At 44.0% G+C, this 15,030-nt stretch overlaps 1 protein-coding gene and 1 long non-coding RNA gene across 2 annotated transcripts; one reads left to right on the top strand and one right to left on the bottom strand.

The window, feature by feature from the left end:
* Nucleotides 1-4,022: 4,022 nt before the first annotated feature.
* Nucleotides 4,023-11,728, bottom strand: LOC125306953 (probable elastin-binding protein EbpS). Its single transcript, XM_048262606.1, has 4 exons — nt 11,668-11,728; nt 6,735-6,800; nt 4,473-4,746; nt 4,023-4,442 (listed from the first exon to the last, which is right to left on the bottom strand). The coding sequence occupies exons 1-4, from the start codon at nt 11,726-11,728 to the stop codon at nt 4,280-4,282; spliced, it is 564 nt and encodes a 187-aa protein (XP_048118563.1). The 3' UTR covers nt 4,023-4,279.
* Nucleotides 11,729-12,648: 920 nt separating this feature from the next.
* LOC125307538 lies at nt 12,649-13,224 on the top strand. The gene is made up of 2 exons (XR_007195739.1): nt 12,649-12,830; nt 12,944-13,224. It is a non-coding gene; the product is annotated as an uncharacterized LOC125307538 (long non-coding RNA).
* The last annotated feature ends 1,806 nt before the right edge of the window (nt 13,225-15,030 follow it).

The following is a 15,030-nucleotide window of genomic DNA, read 5'->3' as shown; positions in this document are numbered from 1 at the left end:
GCCAATCCAGCGCTAGTTGACACAAAGAGAAAAGACTTCAGAGAAAGGCAGCGGGCCTGGGACAAAGTTCATGGTGTTTCCGGCTCTGTTCCTTTAAACCTGCATTAGTTCCTGTTATGGGGCACAGAGGAACTGAGAAACCCCCCTGCTCCACATCAACCCCAACAGCTAAAGCAAGGCTTTGCTATTCAGGTTCCAAGCAACATTTTAACCTTCCAAGAGGGCTCATTGGTCATAAATGCACTGCTAACATCACCATCTCTGGCGTGCATTGTAACAGCTTGCTTGACACTGGCTCTCAGGTGACCACAGTCTCTTTGTCATTCTACCGAGACCACTTGTCTCACCAGCCCATTCAGCCCATGAATCATCTCCTTGAAGTTGAGGGAGCTAACGGTCAGTCTGTTCCATACTTAGGGTATGTGGAACTGAAGATGGCTTTCCCCAAGGAGTTCATTGAGTCTGAGCCTGAAATAGTCACCCTTGCTTTAGTCATCCCTGACATCCGCTCCAGCAGTGACATACCTGTTCTGGTTGGCACTAACACCCTTGACATGCTTTATGATGAGCATTGTGACCACAACACAAACAGCTTGACTTCACCATTGCCTGGATACTCACAAATCCTGAAAATGCTGGCACTTCGAAAAGAACAGCGAACAAGTGGACACCTTGGCATACTCACAATGAGAGAGAAACAGCCTAGAGTCATTCCGGCTGGATGGAAAGTCCCACTGGAGGGTCACGTGAGCACCAGCAACATCACCGCTGAACATTGTGCCCTGATTGAACAGCCAACCACGTCAGCCCTTCCAGGTGGAATTTTTGTGGACACTTGCCTTGTCACTTTGCCATCACAGCACCCTCATAAGCTCCCTGTTTGGGTCCGGAATGAAACAGAGCACGACATCACCCTGCCTGCCAATTGTGTCATTGCTGAGCTGACCATTCCCCATGACATTATTTCAAGTCCCTCTCTGGAATCCAAGCCATCTGAGAGAGTCAAGTGTTGTCAGCTGTCCTACCAGCAGCCACGTTCAGCTGAAACACCTGACTTGACATTTGACTTTGGCGATTCTCCACTACCAGAGTCTTGGAAGAACAGAGTCACTCACAAACTGAATCAGTTCTCTGATGTTTTTGCCCACCACGAATTAGATAATGGCCAGGCCACAAGAGTCAAACACCACATCAAACTCAAAGATGAGACACCATTCAAACAGCGTTCAAGACCAATCCACCCGCAAGACTATGAAGCTGTACAAAATCACCTCCGGACACTCCTTGAAGCTGGAATCATACGTGAGTCTGAGTCTCCATACTCATCCCCCATCGTAGTAGTCCGGAAGAAGAGTGGTTATGTCAGGCTGTGCGTTGATTACAGGAAACTGAACAACCAAACCATCAAAGATGCGTATGCACTGCCAAATGTGGAGGAAACCTTTTCTGCTCTCTCTGGATCCCAATGGTTCTCGGTCATGGACCTGAAATCTGGATACTACCAGATTGAGATGGAAGAGTCTGACAAGCCCAAAACCGCTTTTGTCTGCCCATTAGATTTTTACGAAGTTCAATCAGATGCCACAAGGGATAACCAACGCCCCCTCCACCTTCCAACGGCTCATGGAGAAGTGCATGGGAGACATCCATCTGAAGGAAGTGCTTGTCTTCATCGATGATTTGATCGTCTTCTCCAGTTCCTTAGACGAGCATGAAAGCAGACTCACCAACGTTCTGACACGCCTCAGAGAAAACGGCCTGAAGTTGTCTCCAGATAAGTGTCGCTTTTTTCAGACCTCTGTGCGATACCTGGGACATATTGTCTCAAGGGATGGAGTCCATACTGATCCTGACAAGATAAGAGCTTTAACCACCTGGCCAGTGCCCAAAACTCTTTGTAAAAGATTATTCCAAGATCGTGAAACCTCTGAATGCCCTTACTGCAGGATATCCACCTGCCCGAAAAGATCACAAGAACAAGACTGGCAGTGGTGGGAAATACTTTCATCCCAAGGAGCCGTTTGCAGACCGCTGGACCCCTGCATGTCAGCAGGCATTTTTGATTCTCATTGAGAAACTGACGACATCCCCTGTCCTTGGGTTCGCTGATCTGAAGCTGCCTTTCGTGCTACACACAGATGCCAGCACCACAGGCCTGGGAGCAGCTCTCTATCAGGAACAAGACGGGCAAAGCCGTGTCATCGCTTATGCCTTATGCCTTATGAGTCAAGATATCCAGCGCACAAGTTGGAGTTTTTGGCCTTGAAGTGGGCTATTGTCGAGAAGTTCCATGACTACCTCTACGGAAACACCTTTACAGTCTTAACCGACAATAACCCCTTGACCTACATCCTGACCTCAGCCAAACTTGATGCCGCAAGCTACCGCTGGTTGGCAGCCCTCTCGACATTCAACTTTGACCTCAAGTACAGAGCTGGGAAGCAAAATCAGGATGCTGACGGACTCTCAAGACGTCCTCATGGCGAGGTGGTAAACGACCGTGTGTCACTGGAAGAAAAACAAAGAATTGAGCAGTTCACCTCTCAGCACTTGTCATCCTCAGCTGATCAGTTGAACTTATCTGCTGATGTGGTTTCAGCTGCCTGTCACAAACATCTCTGCTGTCCCCAGACAGACTCACCACCCATGACACTGGTTGAATCCCTCAAGGCCCATCCTGAGGCTGTGCCAGACGCCTTTGAAGAGGATGACTGCTTGGAAGGACAAGTCCCCGTCCCCATGTTCTCTGAGGATGAACTGAGCCCACCAGAGAGCTGATCCTGTTATTGAAAAGTCATTTCCCTGCTGGAATCAGGTGCACAAGCCACGCCAACTTATAGCAGACTCTCCTGAGCTCAAGTTGATGGTGAAAGAGTGGAGCCGCTTTGAACTGAAGAATGGCGTCTTGTACAGGAACCGGCAGTGTGACTCCCGCCCTGTGTGTCAGCTTGTGCTTCCTCATGAGTTGAGATCTGCTGTACTCAAGAGTCTGCATGATGACATGGGGCATCTTGGGATTGAACGTACTCTTGACCTGGTCAGATCCCGCTTCTATTGGCCGAAGATGGCTGCTGAGGTCGAGAGGAAGATCAAGTCCTGTGGCAGATGTGTCAGACGGAAGTCTCAGACTGAGAAAGCTGCACCTCTTGTCAACATTCAGACCACACGACCGATGGAGCTGGTGTGCATGGACTTCTTGTCCCTCGAGCCTGACAGCAAGAACACAAAAGACATCTTGGTGATTACCGACCATTACACCAAGTATGCAGTGGCTATATCAACAAAAGACCAGAAAGCCTGCACGGTAGCCAAATGTCTTTGGGAGCAGTTCTTCGTCCACTACGGATTTCCTGAGAGACTCCACAGTGACCAGGGCAGAGATTTCGAGTCGCACACAATCAAAGAGCTATGTGCCATTACCGGAATTCGGAAAGTGAGAACCAGTCCGTACCATCCAAGAGGTAATCCCGTGGAGAGGTACAATCGAACACTCCTCAGTATGCTGGGAACACTGAAGGACAAGGAGAAGAGCAGATGGCGTGACTTTGTCAAACCCCTCACTCACGCTTACAACTGCACCAAGAATGAAGTCACCGGTTTCTCCCCGTATGAGCTGATGTTTGGCAGACAACCCCGTCTACCCATCGACATTACACATTCGGATTGCCCGTTCGAGGAGTTCAGTCAACCTCCCACTCTCAGTATGTGAGAAAGCTCAAGGCTCACCTAAAAGAGAGTTATGAACTGGCTATGAAAAATGCAGAGAAGGTGGCTGTCAGGAACAAAAGGCGTTTCGATAAGTCTGTCCTGGAGTCCACTCTCGAAGAGGGAGACCGTGTCTTGGTTCGAAACATGCGACTACGGAACAAGCATAAACTGGCAGATCGGTGGGAATCTAGTGTCTACAGGGTGATCAAACAAGTTGATGACGTACCTGTCTATGTTGTCCAACCTGAGGGGACGGATGGTCCAACCCGCACTCTGCACAGAGATCTGCTGCTGCCTTGTGTAGTGTACTGATGAGGAACCTCTAGAGCAACCCGAGAAGGGAACGACACGACAACCCAGAACAAGGAACCGCCCTGTTCAACTGTCAGAGAGTGACGCTTCAGACTCTGAGAGTGATAACTCCTGCACTAACAGTCCTCCAATATCTCCTGACAGAAAATTCACTGGAGTCTACAAGATTCCCAAGTGCCACCATGACTCCCCAGCTGTTCACCCAGCCGGACCTGAGAAGCATGAGGGATACTTACCTGTGGAATCCCTGGATGATGCCTTACCTGTCTGTGCTGCTGCTCCTGAAGGTCCCGTCAATGCCGCTGCTGCTGAAGGTCCCGTTGATGCTGCTGATGTTGAAAGTCCTGCGGCCGATACTGAGAGTTCTCTCCCTGCTGCTGGTGCCGGAAGTTCTGTCCATGCTGCCACTGCTAAGGGTCGTGTCCATGGTGCTGCCATTGCCAAGGGTCCTATCCGTGGTGCTGACGCTGCTGGAGGCCCTGTCTATGCTGCTGCTGCTGGAAGCCCTGTCACTGTCGCTGGAAGCCCTGTCTCTGCCGCTAGAAGCCCTGTCTCTGTTGCTGCCACTGGAAGCCCTGTCTCTGCTGCTGCCACTGGAAGCCCTGTCTCTGTTGCTGCCACTGGAAGCCCTGTCTCTGTTGCTGCTGCAGAAGCTGAAAGAGCAGCGATCGGTGAGAATTACTTTCCTGAGCCCGTGGGTGACTGTTGGAGAGACAGCAAATGAGTCTCAAGATGACTCCCTCTTTGGGAAGTTGGAGAAAGAGCCCTCGGAAGCACCTGAACTCCATGAGGTGCCAGATGATGAAGTCCCTTCTGAAGATCCTCCCACCAGGAGATCTGAGAGATCACGGAGAGCTCCCAGCCGCTTTCAGTATTCCCAGCTAGGGAACCCCCTTATTTCTTTCGCCCACACCATATTAGATGGTCTTAATAGGGCCATGGTCTCTTTTAATGAGCTAGAAAATCACCCACTCCTGAGGATATAGCTTTCCGAAAGTTAGACCTGTAGACACCCATGAAGGGACTCAGGGTGATTTAAGGGGGGAGGGTGTAACCCACCTTAAAGTTTGGTTACTAAGACCATAACTTTAGTTTTAGAACAGTTTGAGTTCAATAAATATTTTAATATATAAATAGAATAAATATGAATAAATAGCAAGAAGCTGAGTTTACATGATTATATGTATTTCTTTTTTTGGTCTGCTTGAAAGTGCAGGTATTCTAAAATACTTTTATTGTGGTATAGTCATCTCCTAGGTGACGGGTTTGTTTTTCACTCTCTTTATCTAACTCTAATCTACTCCACTTGAATGAAATTGATTAGACGTTACTGATAATCCTCTTAAGAAAATGAATACTAACTTTATCTAACTCTAATCTAACTTTTTCTAAATCTATTGATCGTATTGAATCATCTTACCTTTCCTTATACCTATTTTTCTACTGATTGTTGAAGACCTGTGTTGTTTGAACCTCGAACTCCGATTGGTTTTTTATGTACACTGGAACACTGGATGGCGAGTCAGTCCCCTTGGATCGATTGAATTGTTCTACCCTTTCATACTGGATAACCAACCCCTTGAACTGCCCTTTCATACTGGATAACCAACCCCTTGGATCTGTTCCCTGGATACAGATAAGCCTTCACACATACACTGACATTGTACACTCACACCACCTTACCCGGGTATTTCTTTTCTTTTGGACATTTGAGTTTTTAACTATTGATTTGATACTTTGCATTTTTAAGAGCTCTTTTATTATTTTATAGGGTTTTGTATTTATTTACTATTTATTTTCTATTTACCAATGTTTCCTCTTCTTTTCTCATAGAGAAAAGATATTCTTGCATTTAATAAACCTGCATTATTTATTTATAACATTTTACATACTGGTGTCCTTGTCAATTTACTCCCCCCTTAATGCCGAACCTAGAACTGGCCTAAACTTAACAGTAACTCATAGAAGCACCTCCTTTTACTTTAAAGTGCAATTTATTATTAAGTAGAGTAGAGGGGTGCTACAAAAGCAATAAATAATTTAAATGAATTGATACAAAGCAAGAGAGAATGAGACACTCAGTAAGAGAGAAACAGACAGAGAGAGAGAGGAAGAGAGATCTGTGTGAGAGAGAAAAGGAAGATAAAACAACAGAGAAAGAGAGAGAGAACAGAAGGGGGTGCTCTTGGGCATATAATATTTTACACCGTCCAGTGAGAGAGAGCAAGGGGGTTTGCTCTTGGGCATATAATCTTTTACACTGTCCAGTGAGCCACATGCATTAGTATGCTCACAGCTGGACTTTCCACATTATACAATCTTCAATCATTGCACTAGGAATTACATATCACCAAACAACAGAATATAATGGCATGCGCATGTTTACAATTAAATATCCCTCCCTGTAAATATAAACTTTGAGCGTACACATTTATGAATACATTTGTAATTGGTTTTGGCTTTTTAAATGTGAAAGTTGATGATATTTTTTTGTAACTTGTTTTATGGTGGGATTGCTCCCCCTTTTTACATTTGCATAATATTCCAATTGGTGTATGCCACTCAGGAAGTGTGCTATTAGCAGCTGGGACTTCCATTTGTAGTAAAATAGATTGATTTGGTCTTGTTTATTATAACATTTGCTTAGAGGCAAAATACTTTCTATTCAGGAAGCTATTTAATGCATTCCCATCAGTTCCGTCCTTCAGCGTTGCCGTCGCTGTCGCCGATGACTGGCTCGGCCGTCTCCGGCTCTAATTTGCCGACACACAGTGCTGCACCTGTAGATGGAGCCCCTCCAGGCACCCAAATCACACATGGAGCACATTCAAAAGAACCAGAGCAACCACACATGGAGCATATTCAAAAGAACCAGAGCAACCACAGAAACAACATCAAACAGAACACAGAACACAGGGAGTCAACCTGGTACTCCCTCTCCTCTCTCTCTCTCTCTCTCTCTCTCTCTCTCTCTCTCTCTCCCTCTCGCTCCCCCCCTCTCTCCCTCTCTCTCTATCCCTATCTCCCTCTCCCCCCCCCCTTTTTTCTCTCTTGTCCAGTCTCTCTCTGTACCAGTTATTAACATGCATGGCCTATGCAGCCTGTGACTCGCTGACCTGTGCAACAGAAAGTAAATTAAACACAGAGACAGAAAACACATCCAGGCGAATTATAGATTCTGGACCAGGTTTGTATCCACAAACACCACACACACGTGCACATGCACACACACAAACACCACACACACACACACACACAAACATGACACACACACACACACACACACATACATACTTACACAAACACCACACACACACACACACAGACACACACACAAACACACACACACACACACACATACTTACACAAACACTACACACACAAACACCACACACACACATATAAACACCACACACATACACACACACAAACACCACACACACACACATACACACACACACATATATCTTCCCCTCCTCCATCCCACGCCTCAGAGGATTTCTATCGGAGTTACATAACGTGAATCAGCCGAGTCAGGAGGCTGGTATTTGGATGGTATTTCCATATTAATGTAATGCACGTTATTGTGTCCCCATGGACAAACATTTACAGTGGCCTCGACACACACATGGAAATGAGGGTGGGTATGGGGAGGGTGGAGCAGTGTGTGTGTGTGTGTGTGGGGGTGTGACAGCAGCTCAATACGGTAGATGGATAAGCCTAGCCAGGCCAGAGGATGGATACAGACCCTTTCCTCTTCAGTCACGTCTTCTGTCAATCACACACACACACACACACACACACACAACACACACACACACACACACACACACACACACACACAGCTCCCTCAGCATACATTAAGAGTAGAGCATAGACTTAGTCAGAGTACATAGGGAACACAATCAGGTCTGAGTAAACCACACAGTGCTGCTTAACCACCAAATGAGAATCATTATGCATTATTACAATGACAATATTAGGGATTTGCGTATTGACAACTAATATGTTTAGTAAACTGATATGACGTATATCATATACAGTAGTACAGACACTAATCACTGCACTGCCATCAGCACTGCTATCACAGTGTATGTGTAGAAATAATTGTGATCATGATTCATAGTCTAAACCGAATTCTAGGTTTATGAAAGTAGCAGGTAGCATTATGCTGATTCCATTCATTGCTAGACATGTCAGACAGTATGTTATTTCTAAGCATGTGTAGCAGTAGGAAAAGTTCTATTGTAAATGTAAAATGCTAAGTAGGCTACTCCACTGATGTATTTTTGCCATGTAACTGACTCATTCCATGTATACAGTGATATTATGGACACTAGGCAAATGGTGCTAAGAGACTAAGACACAGCACATGGCAGCACCACAAAGAGCAGTTTTTCCCAGAATGCATTGCCCTCACGAGTACTTTCTCATTTTCCGCTCACGAAGCCTGAGCAGTGTGGCTGTCACTTCCTCCCTAACTAATCACACCAGTGTCACCCGCGCTCACACTCGCTAATGCTCTCTCTCTCTCCATTTCTCTCTTTGCTTATTCCCCCCTCTCTCTCTCTCCGTTTCTCTCTCTGCTTCTCCCTCCCTCTCTCTGCTTCTCTCTCCCTCTCTCTCTCTCTCTCTCTCTATTACACGCCCACGGTGACGAATGCTGGGGTTGGACAGTGGGGCTGGACAGGACAAATGGAGCTGGTGAGTTGACTTTCCGAAGCCATTTATCTGGAGCCAACCTTTTCCAACCCGTCACGAAACTCACACACGCTCTGACCAAGTGGAGCTGCAAAGAGAGCAAACCCCCTAGCCTACAAGCAGGGGCGTCAGAATCATTTCCAACATCTACAAACCATGCACACAGACACACACACACACACACACACACACACACACACACACACACATACACACACAGACACATAGATCAATATGTTGAAAGATGAACACACCTATGTGCAGACAGATATGTTTAGACACACACACAAATGCAAACAAAAACATATGTATGAAGATGAACAAACATAAATAAACACACTCACACACATGTGCACACATACACAAATAGACACAAAATAGATGTGTCGATCCTCACTAGCAGAAGAACCCAGTTGTCTGATTAGCAGGATAAATGTAACATGTTGTGGCTTATAATTTGATTTCTTTGGTAATTGTTTGATGGGTATGTTTGTGTTCCGCTAATCCCTTGTGTTTACAACAAAGCAAGGACTCTAATTAGACTTCAGTGATCACACCTAAGCTCATGGCAAGTCAAAATCAATCAAAGAAATAAATAGATAATGAAGGAGTTGAGCTTTCTTTTTGTACTACTGATGTTTTTGTTTTCCAATCTTTTATTTCATATCCAGAGTGTTTTTACTTTTTTTGTTCCTTGAATTTCCACTTCTCTTAACTCTTTGAAGGAGAGTGAATGGATAGAAATAATGAACACAAATAACAAAAGAAGTCAAATTGACAAATCATACACTGAGTTTGGCGTGAGTATGAGCAGGTCCACTGTGTTAAGTCCAAGCTCTGTATCATCTGAGATCATCTCTGATGTCTTCCCTCGTATGTGGAGGCCCAAACCCATCAGACACAAAGTGGCCTCACACACGGACACCTTTTATATTACAGCTGATGGGAAGGGTGGCGGAGAAAATGAGAATAGCACATAGTCATCTCACACACACTGCACTGTGTCAATAACGCCACACGCGTACCAGCTATAGGGGGCCCTTCCTCATCAAAGACTCAATCTGCGGCAGTAATATTCTCACTGTCATTTCTTGCCCTGTGTGTGAAATGTTTGTAAGATCCTCTGCTGTCTCTTTTCACCTACAGGGGACTAAATGACTACAGTTGCTTTGAAATTGAGAATGTCTGAGAAACCCCAGAAGTAGCCTCTCTTCAGCAAGGTTTTCAAACTCTGTCTGAGAGTCAATGACATTCAAAAAAACACATTAATAACACATTATTATATAAATAAATGGACTGTACTGTAGGCTACCAGGGGAAGGTTAACTGCAAGGATTGAACTCTTGCGTAGCTCTGAAGGTTTGTGTATTTAGGAAGATATGGGTCTTGTTGACAGGAATGGTGTCATGATTTTTCAAACATACATGACATACTTACCTTTCTATAATCCTTCTTTGTTGCCATATCTGGTTGTGCCATATTCTGGGAGCTCTGCAGCCAATCCCATTGCCTGTGATAACTTGTGTCCACTAACAGACTTGAATAGATGCTGAATGTTCCCTGGGTGACTCTGAGTGCTCTCAAGAGACCACCCCAGGTAAAAAGGTAGTAGCCTGTATTTTAGTGTGTTAGAAATATGATTAAAGTATATGAAGTATAAAGCAAGTATGCTTACACTTTTTATACTTTATGTAAAGTATGTACTTTTAAAAAGTGTACTTTGTTGTTACTGTATTTTAAATGGTAAAGAAGTTTGTTTTGTTTAAGTGTATCTAATTGCTAATACTTAGCAACAAGTTGTAATATAGTGTACTTATGGGAAGTATATTTTTTTTGGTAATACATTGTTTGTATAGTTTCATAGTCATCTAACTTTTAATAAAATACTAATGTGTGTAGCCTATAGCCTATAGGCCTGATATGTCAGTCGCATGCATGGCAATGTGCAATAACCTAGCCTAGACACACTGATCTATCAGTTTTGGTCATCAAATAATATTTGTTCTTTTGTTGATTTTGTGTCTTAGTAAGGTAGTAGCCTATACGTTTGTCATGTAGTAGAGGTTGTGAGAGGATGAATGTGGCATTTTGTTAAATTTATAGGCAACACAGTTTAATTTATAGGCAGCCCAGTTGACCAATAACATGGCTGTTTGAATTTGAAATGGAGTGGGCGGATCTGTGCACCTTTCGAGCAAAACGTGGTGTGAGCAAACATTAACGTTATTTTATACAGTCTATGGGTACGTTCAGACTTAGCGTCTTTTTCTGACAAAAGAAGTTATGCAGACTGCTTTTTCAGTTTGAAAGAAAAATCTGCCAGCGTTCTTGTTCCAAAAAGCAGCCGGAAGCGTCTTTTTGCGATAGACAAAGTGGCTAACGTTACGTGTGGGTACAAAATGTCGCGGAAGAGAAAACTCACGTTGGCTATTGCTTTTGGTATGTTATGGTAAAGGTGTGAAGTCATGTCAAACAGTTCCCTATAATCAGACAGTAAAACGAGTCTCTTGACCGGTGTTCTGTCACCTTCTCCATTTTTTACTTGGTTGTCATGGGAAACCACAGGTCTCGGTAATCTGCTTGTGATTGGTCATCCGTAAAAAAGACAGCATGACGTAAAAATAATAATAATTGTGATATCATTACAATTTGATGGGGGGTGGGAGGAGGGGGTGGGTTCATGTAGGTGGGCCCTATGACCCCAAAGTATGCTTTGACTGGGCTTCAGGTCAAAGATGTTTGAGAAAGGCTGATGTAGACGACAAAGCAGCAAGGAGGCGTTGTGTGATCATTTAAACAAGTTTTATGACAAGGTCGATGAGGGTGGGAAAAATCGTACATTTCTGTGCAAACTTTGCCCGCACTTCAGTCATATTCAGTCACATTGTCTTTTAAGAAAATGCAGTCCATTTTTCGGTTCCAGCAGCCAACAACCTCAGAACTGACCCTTCAGGCCTCTCAGGAGGCGCTGGCCTTCTAACCTAGCGACCACCATAGCAACCAGCATGATTGCCCTAGCAACCAGCATAGCAACCACGTTATTTATACGTTTTAGCTTATTGGATGTTGCGTTAATCCAGATAACTTTTGATCCGTGTGCCCGATTTTCATAAATGAGGTACCGTTGGAATCCTTGGATGAGGCCGAGTTCCATGCCCCAGATCAAACCCACTCGGAACCGCAATTCTAGTTATTTATTATTCCTGTTCACCCACTTTTTGTACCAACTACTGCTCCTAGACTGTTTGAGCTATCGACGCGGTTCAAACTCCAAAAATTCAGGCTGAACTGGTGTAGTGCGCGTGTTACTTTCGTGTCGCTGGTCCTTGTCGTTTTCGCGTTATTCCCATTTTTCGGCGTTTTTTGGCCCCATTGAAATGAATGGCGGAATGTTCAGGATTCTAATTTCGATTATGACATCACAGCTCTAATTGTTTAAGCTTGCACCTGGAAGAGTTCTAAGCCATCTGGCAATGTCTAATGGGCTGGGCTGGGCTGTCTGTGTATATGAAGGTGTGTGCATGTAACTTTTGACCCGTACGTCCGATCCTTGGATGAGGCTGAGTTCCATGCCCCTGATCAAACCCACTCTTGCAGTTCCTCGGAACCGCAATTCTAGTTTTAATCTGTAGCCTAACTATGTTTTTACAGGTGTTCCTGGACAGTTTTGAAACCAAGATGTCGCCTCAAATAATCAGCAGTAAAGGTAAATATTCTTCATCCAGGACCTTGCCCCATTACTCTTAAAGCATAACTCAAGCCAAAATGCAACCTAGGGTCTTTTTGTGAATGTACCTGAGTCAAACTTTCGTTTAAAAGCATAATTAAGTCAGAAGCGCCACCATTAAGGTTGACTGTATTGTCGTTTCTGGGTCAATTTTGAATGGGAGTCGTAGGGGCAGAACTATTTTGATACATGATGACCCGAAAACGATAATACGGTTGTATTGGAAACAAAGGAATCTAAGGTAATCAAATGCAGAAAACAGGGTGGTTGCACTCATATCGGTGCCAAGGTGCACAGCGCTTTAAGGAAAGACTACCTGGCCAGGTCTACCCATACCAGGATGGCAAACAGATGGTGTCAATACCAATTTGACCCATAAAAAGTAAATGTCAAATTGGTACAGATAATCTGTATTAATCTCATCATTGACAATGGATTTCTGTGTAAAATATTGTTTATCTTGTAAAATGTTGTCCATCTTCTTTCTGTTCACAGACAACAGAGACAAATTCTCTAATACCAAGGTCAATGCATTTGACTGCTGTCCAGCCCCGGGTTGCCACCGACTGGACTGGAAGATGGTGTGCTAGTAAGGAAGCTAGCTACCACAGCTTTTGCCACCCCATCTCAGTGTTGGGAGGGAAGTTCACTCACTGCACAACTCTACCAGCTGTACCTTTCTTTCTCAGCCATGATCCGTAACCACCATGGTTTTCTTTCTGGGCCAGAAGACTTTGCAAACAAATAAGCAATAAATGATCATGCATTTAAATTTAGCCATGTTAGACTGTTAAGTTGTTGGCTTGTAGGCTGGGTGTCCAGTAAACAATTTCAAGCTTAGAGGGCAAATTCTCTCACCTAGGAGGGTAAACAACTTTTGTTTTTCATGAAATCTGCATTTTGAATTGATGGTCTACCAATGAGGCTGTAGAGTATCGCGACACAATAGTGGCAAAAAGCACTTGCGCGATAAAACATGCATTCGGTGTATTATATTATATATTATTTCACACACGTAGATATTAAATCGTCTTGGCGCAAATTCTCTCTCTTGGCGTCAAGCCTCAGAGGAAACTGCTCCGAAAAAAATGCTGTGAGCGAGGAGGAATCTGACCAGCGCTCCAAACAGCCACTCGAAAAATCTATGCATGTGAAATAATATAATACGCCCAAATGCATGTTTTATCGCGTTACCACATCCAACTTGAAAAGATATGCTCAAGAGATTCATAACTTTCAGAAAAATGTTTTACTTTTGTTATGGATGAATATTATGTTTTGTTTTCATTCATGTCAATAAAATGTTTTTCTCATAAACAAAGTGTAATTTGTCATGTAACAGAAGTAGGAGAGTACTAATAGTACAATTTTAAATCACACTAATATTATACTTAAATTGAGTATATAAAAGTATATTTTTAATAGATTTTTTTTTCACCTGGGTTGGGTCCTAGAATGGCAGGAGTTTAAGACCCTGATTTCAAGTACCTACTGTAGTAGAGTGGGAGAGATTCAGTGCTTAGATACTGAGGTCATAGACAGAACGGCCTTCAATACAGTTCTGGCGTAATCAGAATAGGAATCAGAATCAGCTTTATTGGCCAGGTTTGCGTATACAAACAAGTAATTTGACTCCCGTAAATCTTTGCTCTCAAAGTACAAAACAATCACTTCACATATGAGAATAAAAACAGAAAAAGGACAGTAAGAAATATACAACATACTGTCAATAATATAATATACAATATAGCATACAATAAATATACAAAATGTACAATAACAATTTAAGAGAGGGAAGGAATAGTGCAATGTCAGAATAGAGAAAGCAGTTCAGTGGAATGGTAATATATTAACAACAATATTGTAATTGTAAGGTTTGTCACAGCCCAGTCCAGAAGCCTCGTTTCCTAGCCTGTGACTTGAGATGCCTTTGCTGCTCCGGTCCGGGATTTCCTTCTGCCTTGGCTTTCGGTTGACTGACAAGGGAGGCGTCCAAACACCAGTGCTTGCTCTGCTACACCTGCTGCCACTACCCCCTCGTCAGCCATGCTATGTGGAACAGTCTTTACCAGATTGCCACATCTTTCAGTATGGATTATCGCGTAGTCTCATGTTCTTGCTGGATTTACTGTTTTCTGACCAAGGACTGTGTTTTTGGACTTGTGATTTTGCCTGAACCTTTTTGGAAACCTTTGCTTGGACCTTGCTTGCTCCTTGTTACTGACCTCAGCCTGTTCTGACAACTGAGTCTTGCCTAGCCCCTTTGCTCAACTGCCTGCAGCCTACCTGTGTACCGAACTCTGCCTGTTTATGCCACTTTGGAGATACTTGAACCCTGCCTGTACTGCTGCTTGTATTTTTGTCTGCCTACCTGTGTACCGAACTCTGCCTGTTTTTGCCACTTTGGAGATCTATTTTAACCCTGCCTGTACTGCTGCCTGTTTTTTTTTCACCCACTGAGTTGACGCTGCCTACCTGCCTGGCTGCCTATTTTGTGTTCATCAACATTAACACCTACATAACCTTCTATCAGCCTCTGAGTCTGCTTTTGGTTCCACAGTCCCTTACCTGGCCTCACCGGC

This window comes from Alosa alosa, chromosome 14, assembly GCF_017589495.1.
Source record: "Alosa alosa isolate M-15738 ecotype Scorff River chromosome 14, AALO_Geno_1.1, whole genome shotgun sequence".
In the NCBI taxonomy this organism is placed as follows: domain Eukaryota; kingdom Metazoa; phylum Chordata; class Actinopteri; order Clupeiformes; family Clupeidae; genus Alosa; species Alosa alosa.
The sequence above is the reverse complement of the archived record's forward strand: the minus strand, read 5'-3'. Positions and strand labels throughout refer to the sequence as shown.

Excerpts from the sequence above, each read along its gene's own strand:
- LOC125306953 (XM_048262606.1), bottom strand. The coding sequence starts at position 11,728 with ATGCTGGTTGCTATGGTGGTCGCTAGGTTAGAAGGCCAGCGCCTCCTG. Across the intron at positions 6,801-11,667 it reads CCTCCTGAGAGGCCTGAAGG|GTGCAGCACTGTGTGTCGGC; the intron begins GTCAGTTCTGAG and ends CTCCATCTACAG. Across the intron at positions 4,747-6,734 it reads AGTCATCGGCGACAGCGACG|ACTCATTTGCTGTCTCTCCA; the intron begins GCAACGCTGAAG and ends AGTCATCTTGAG.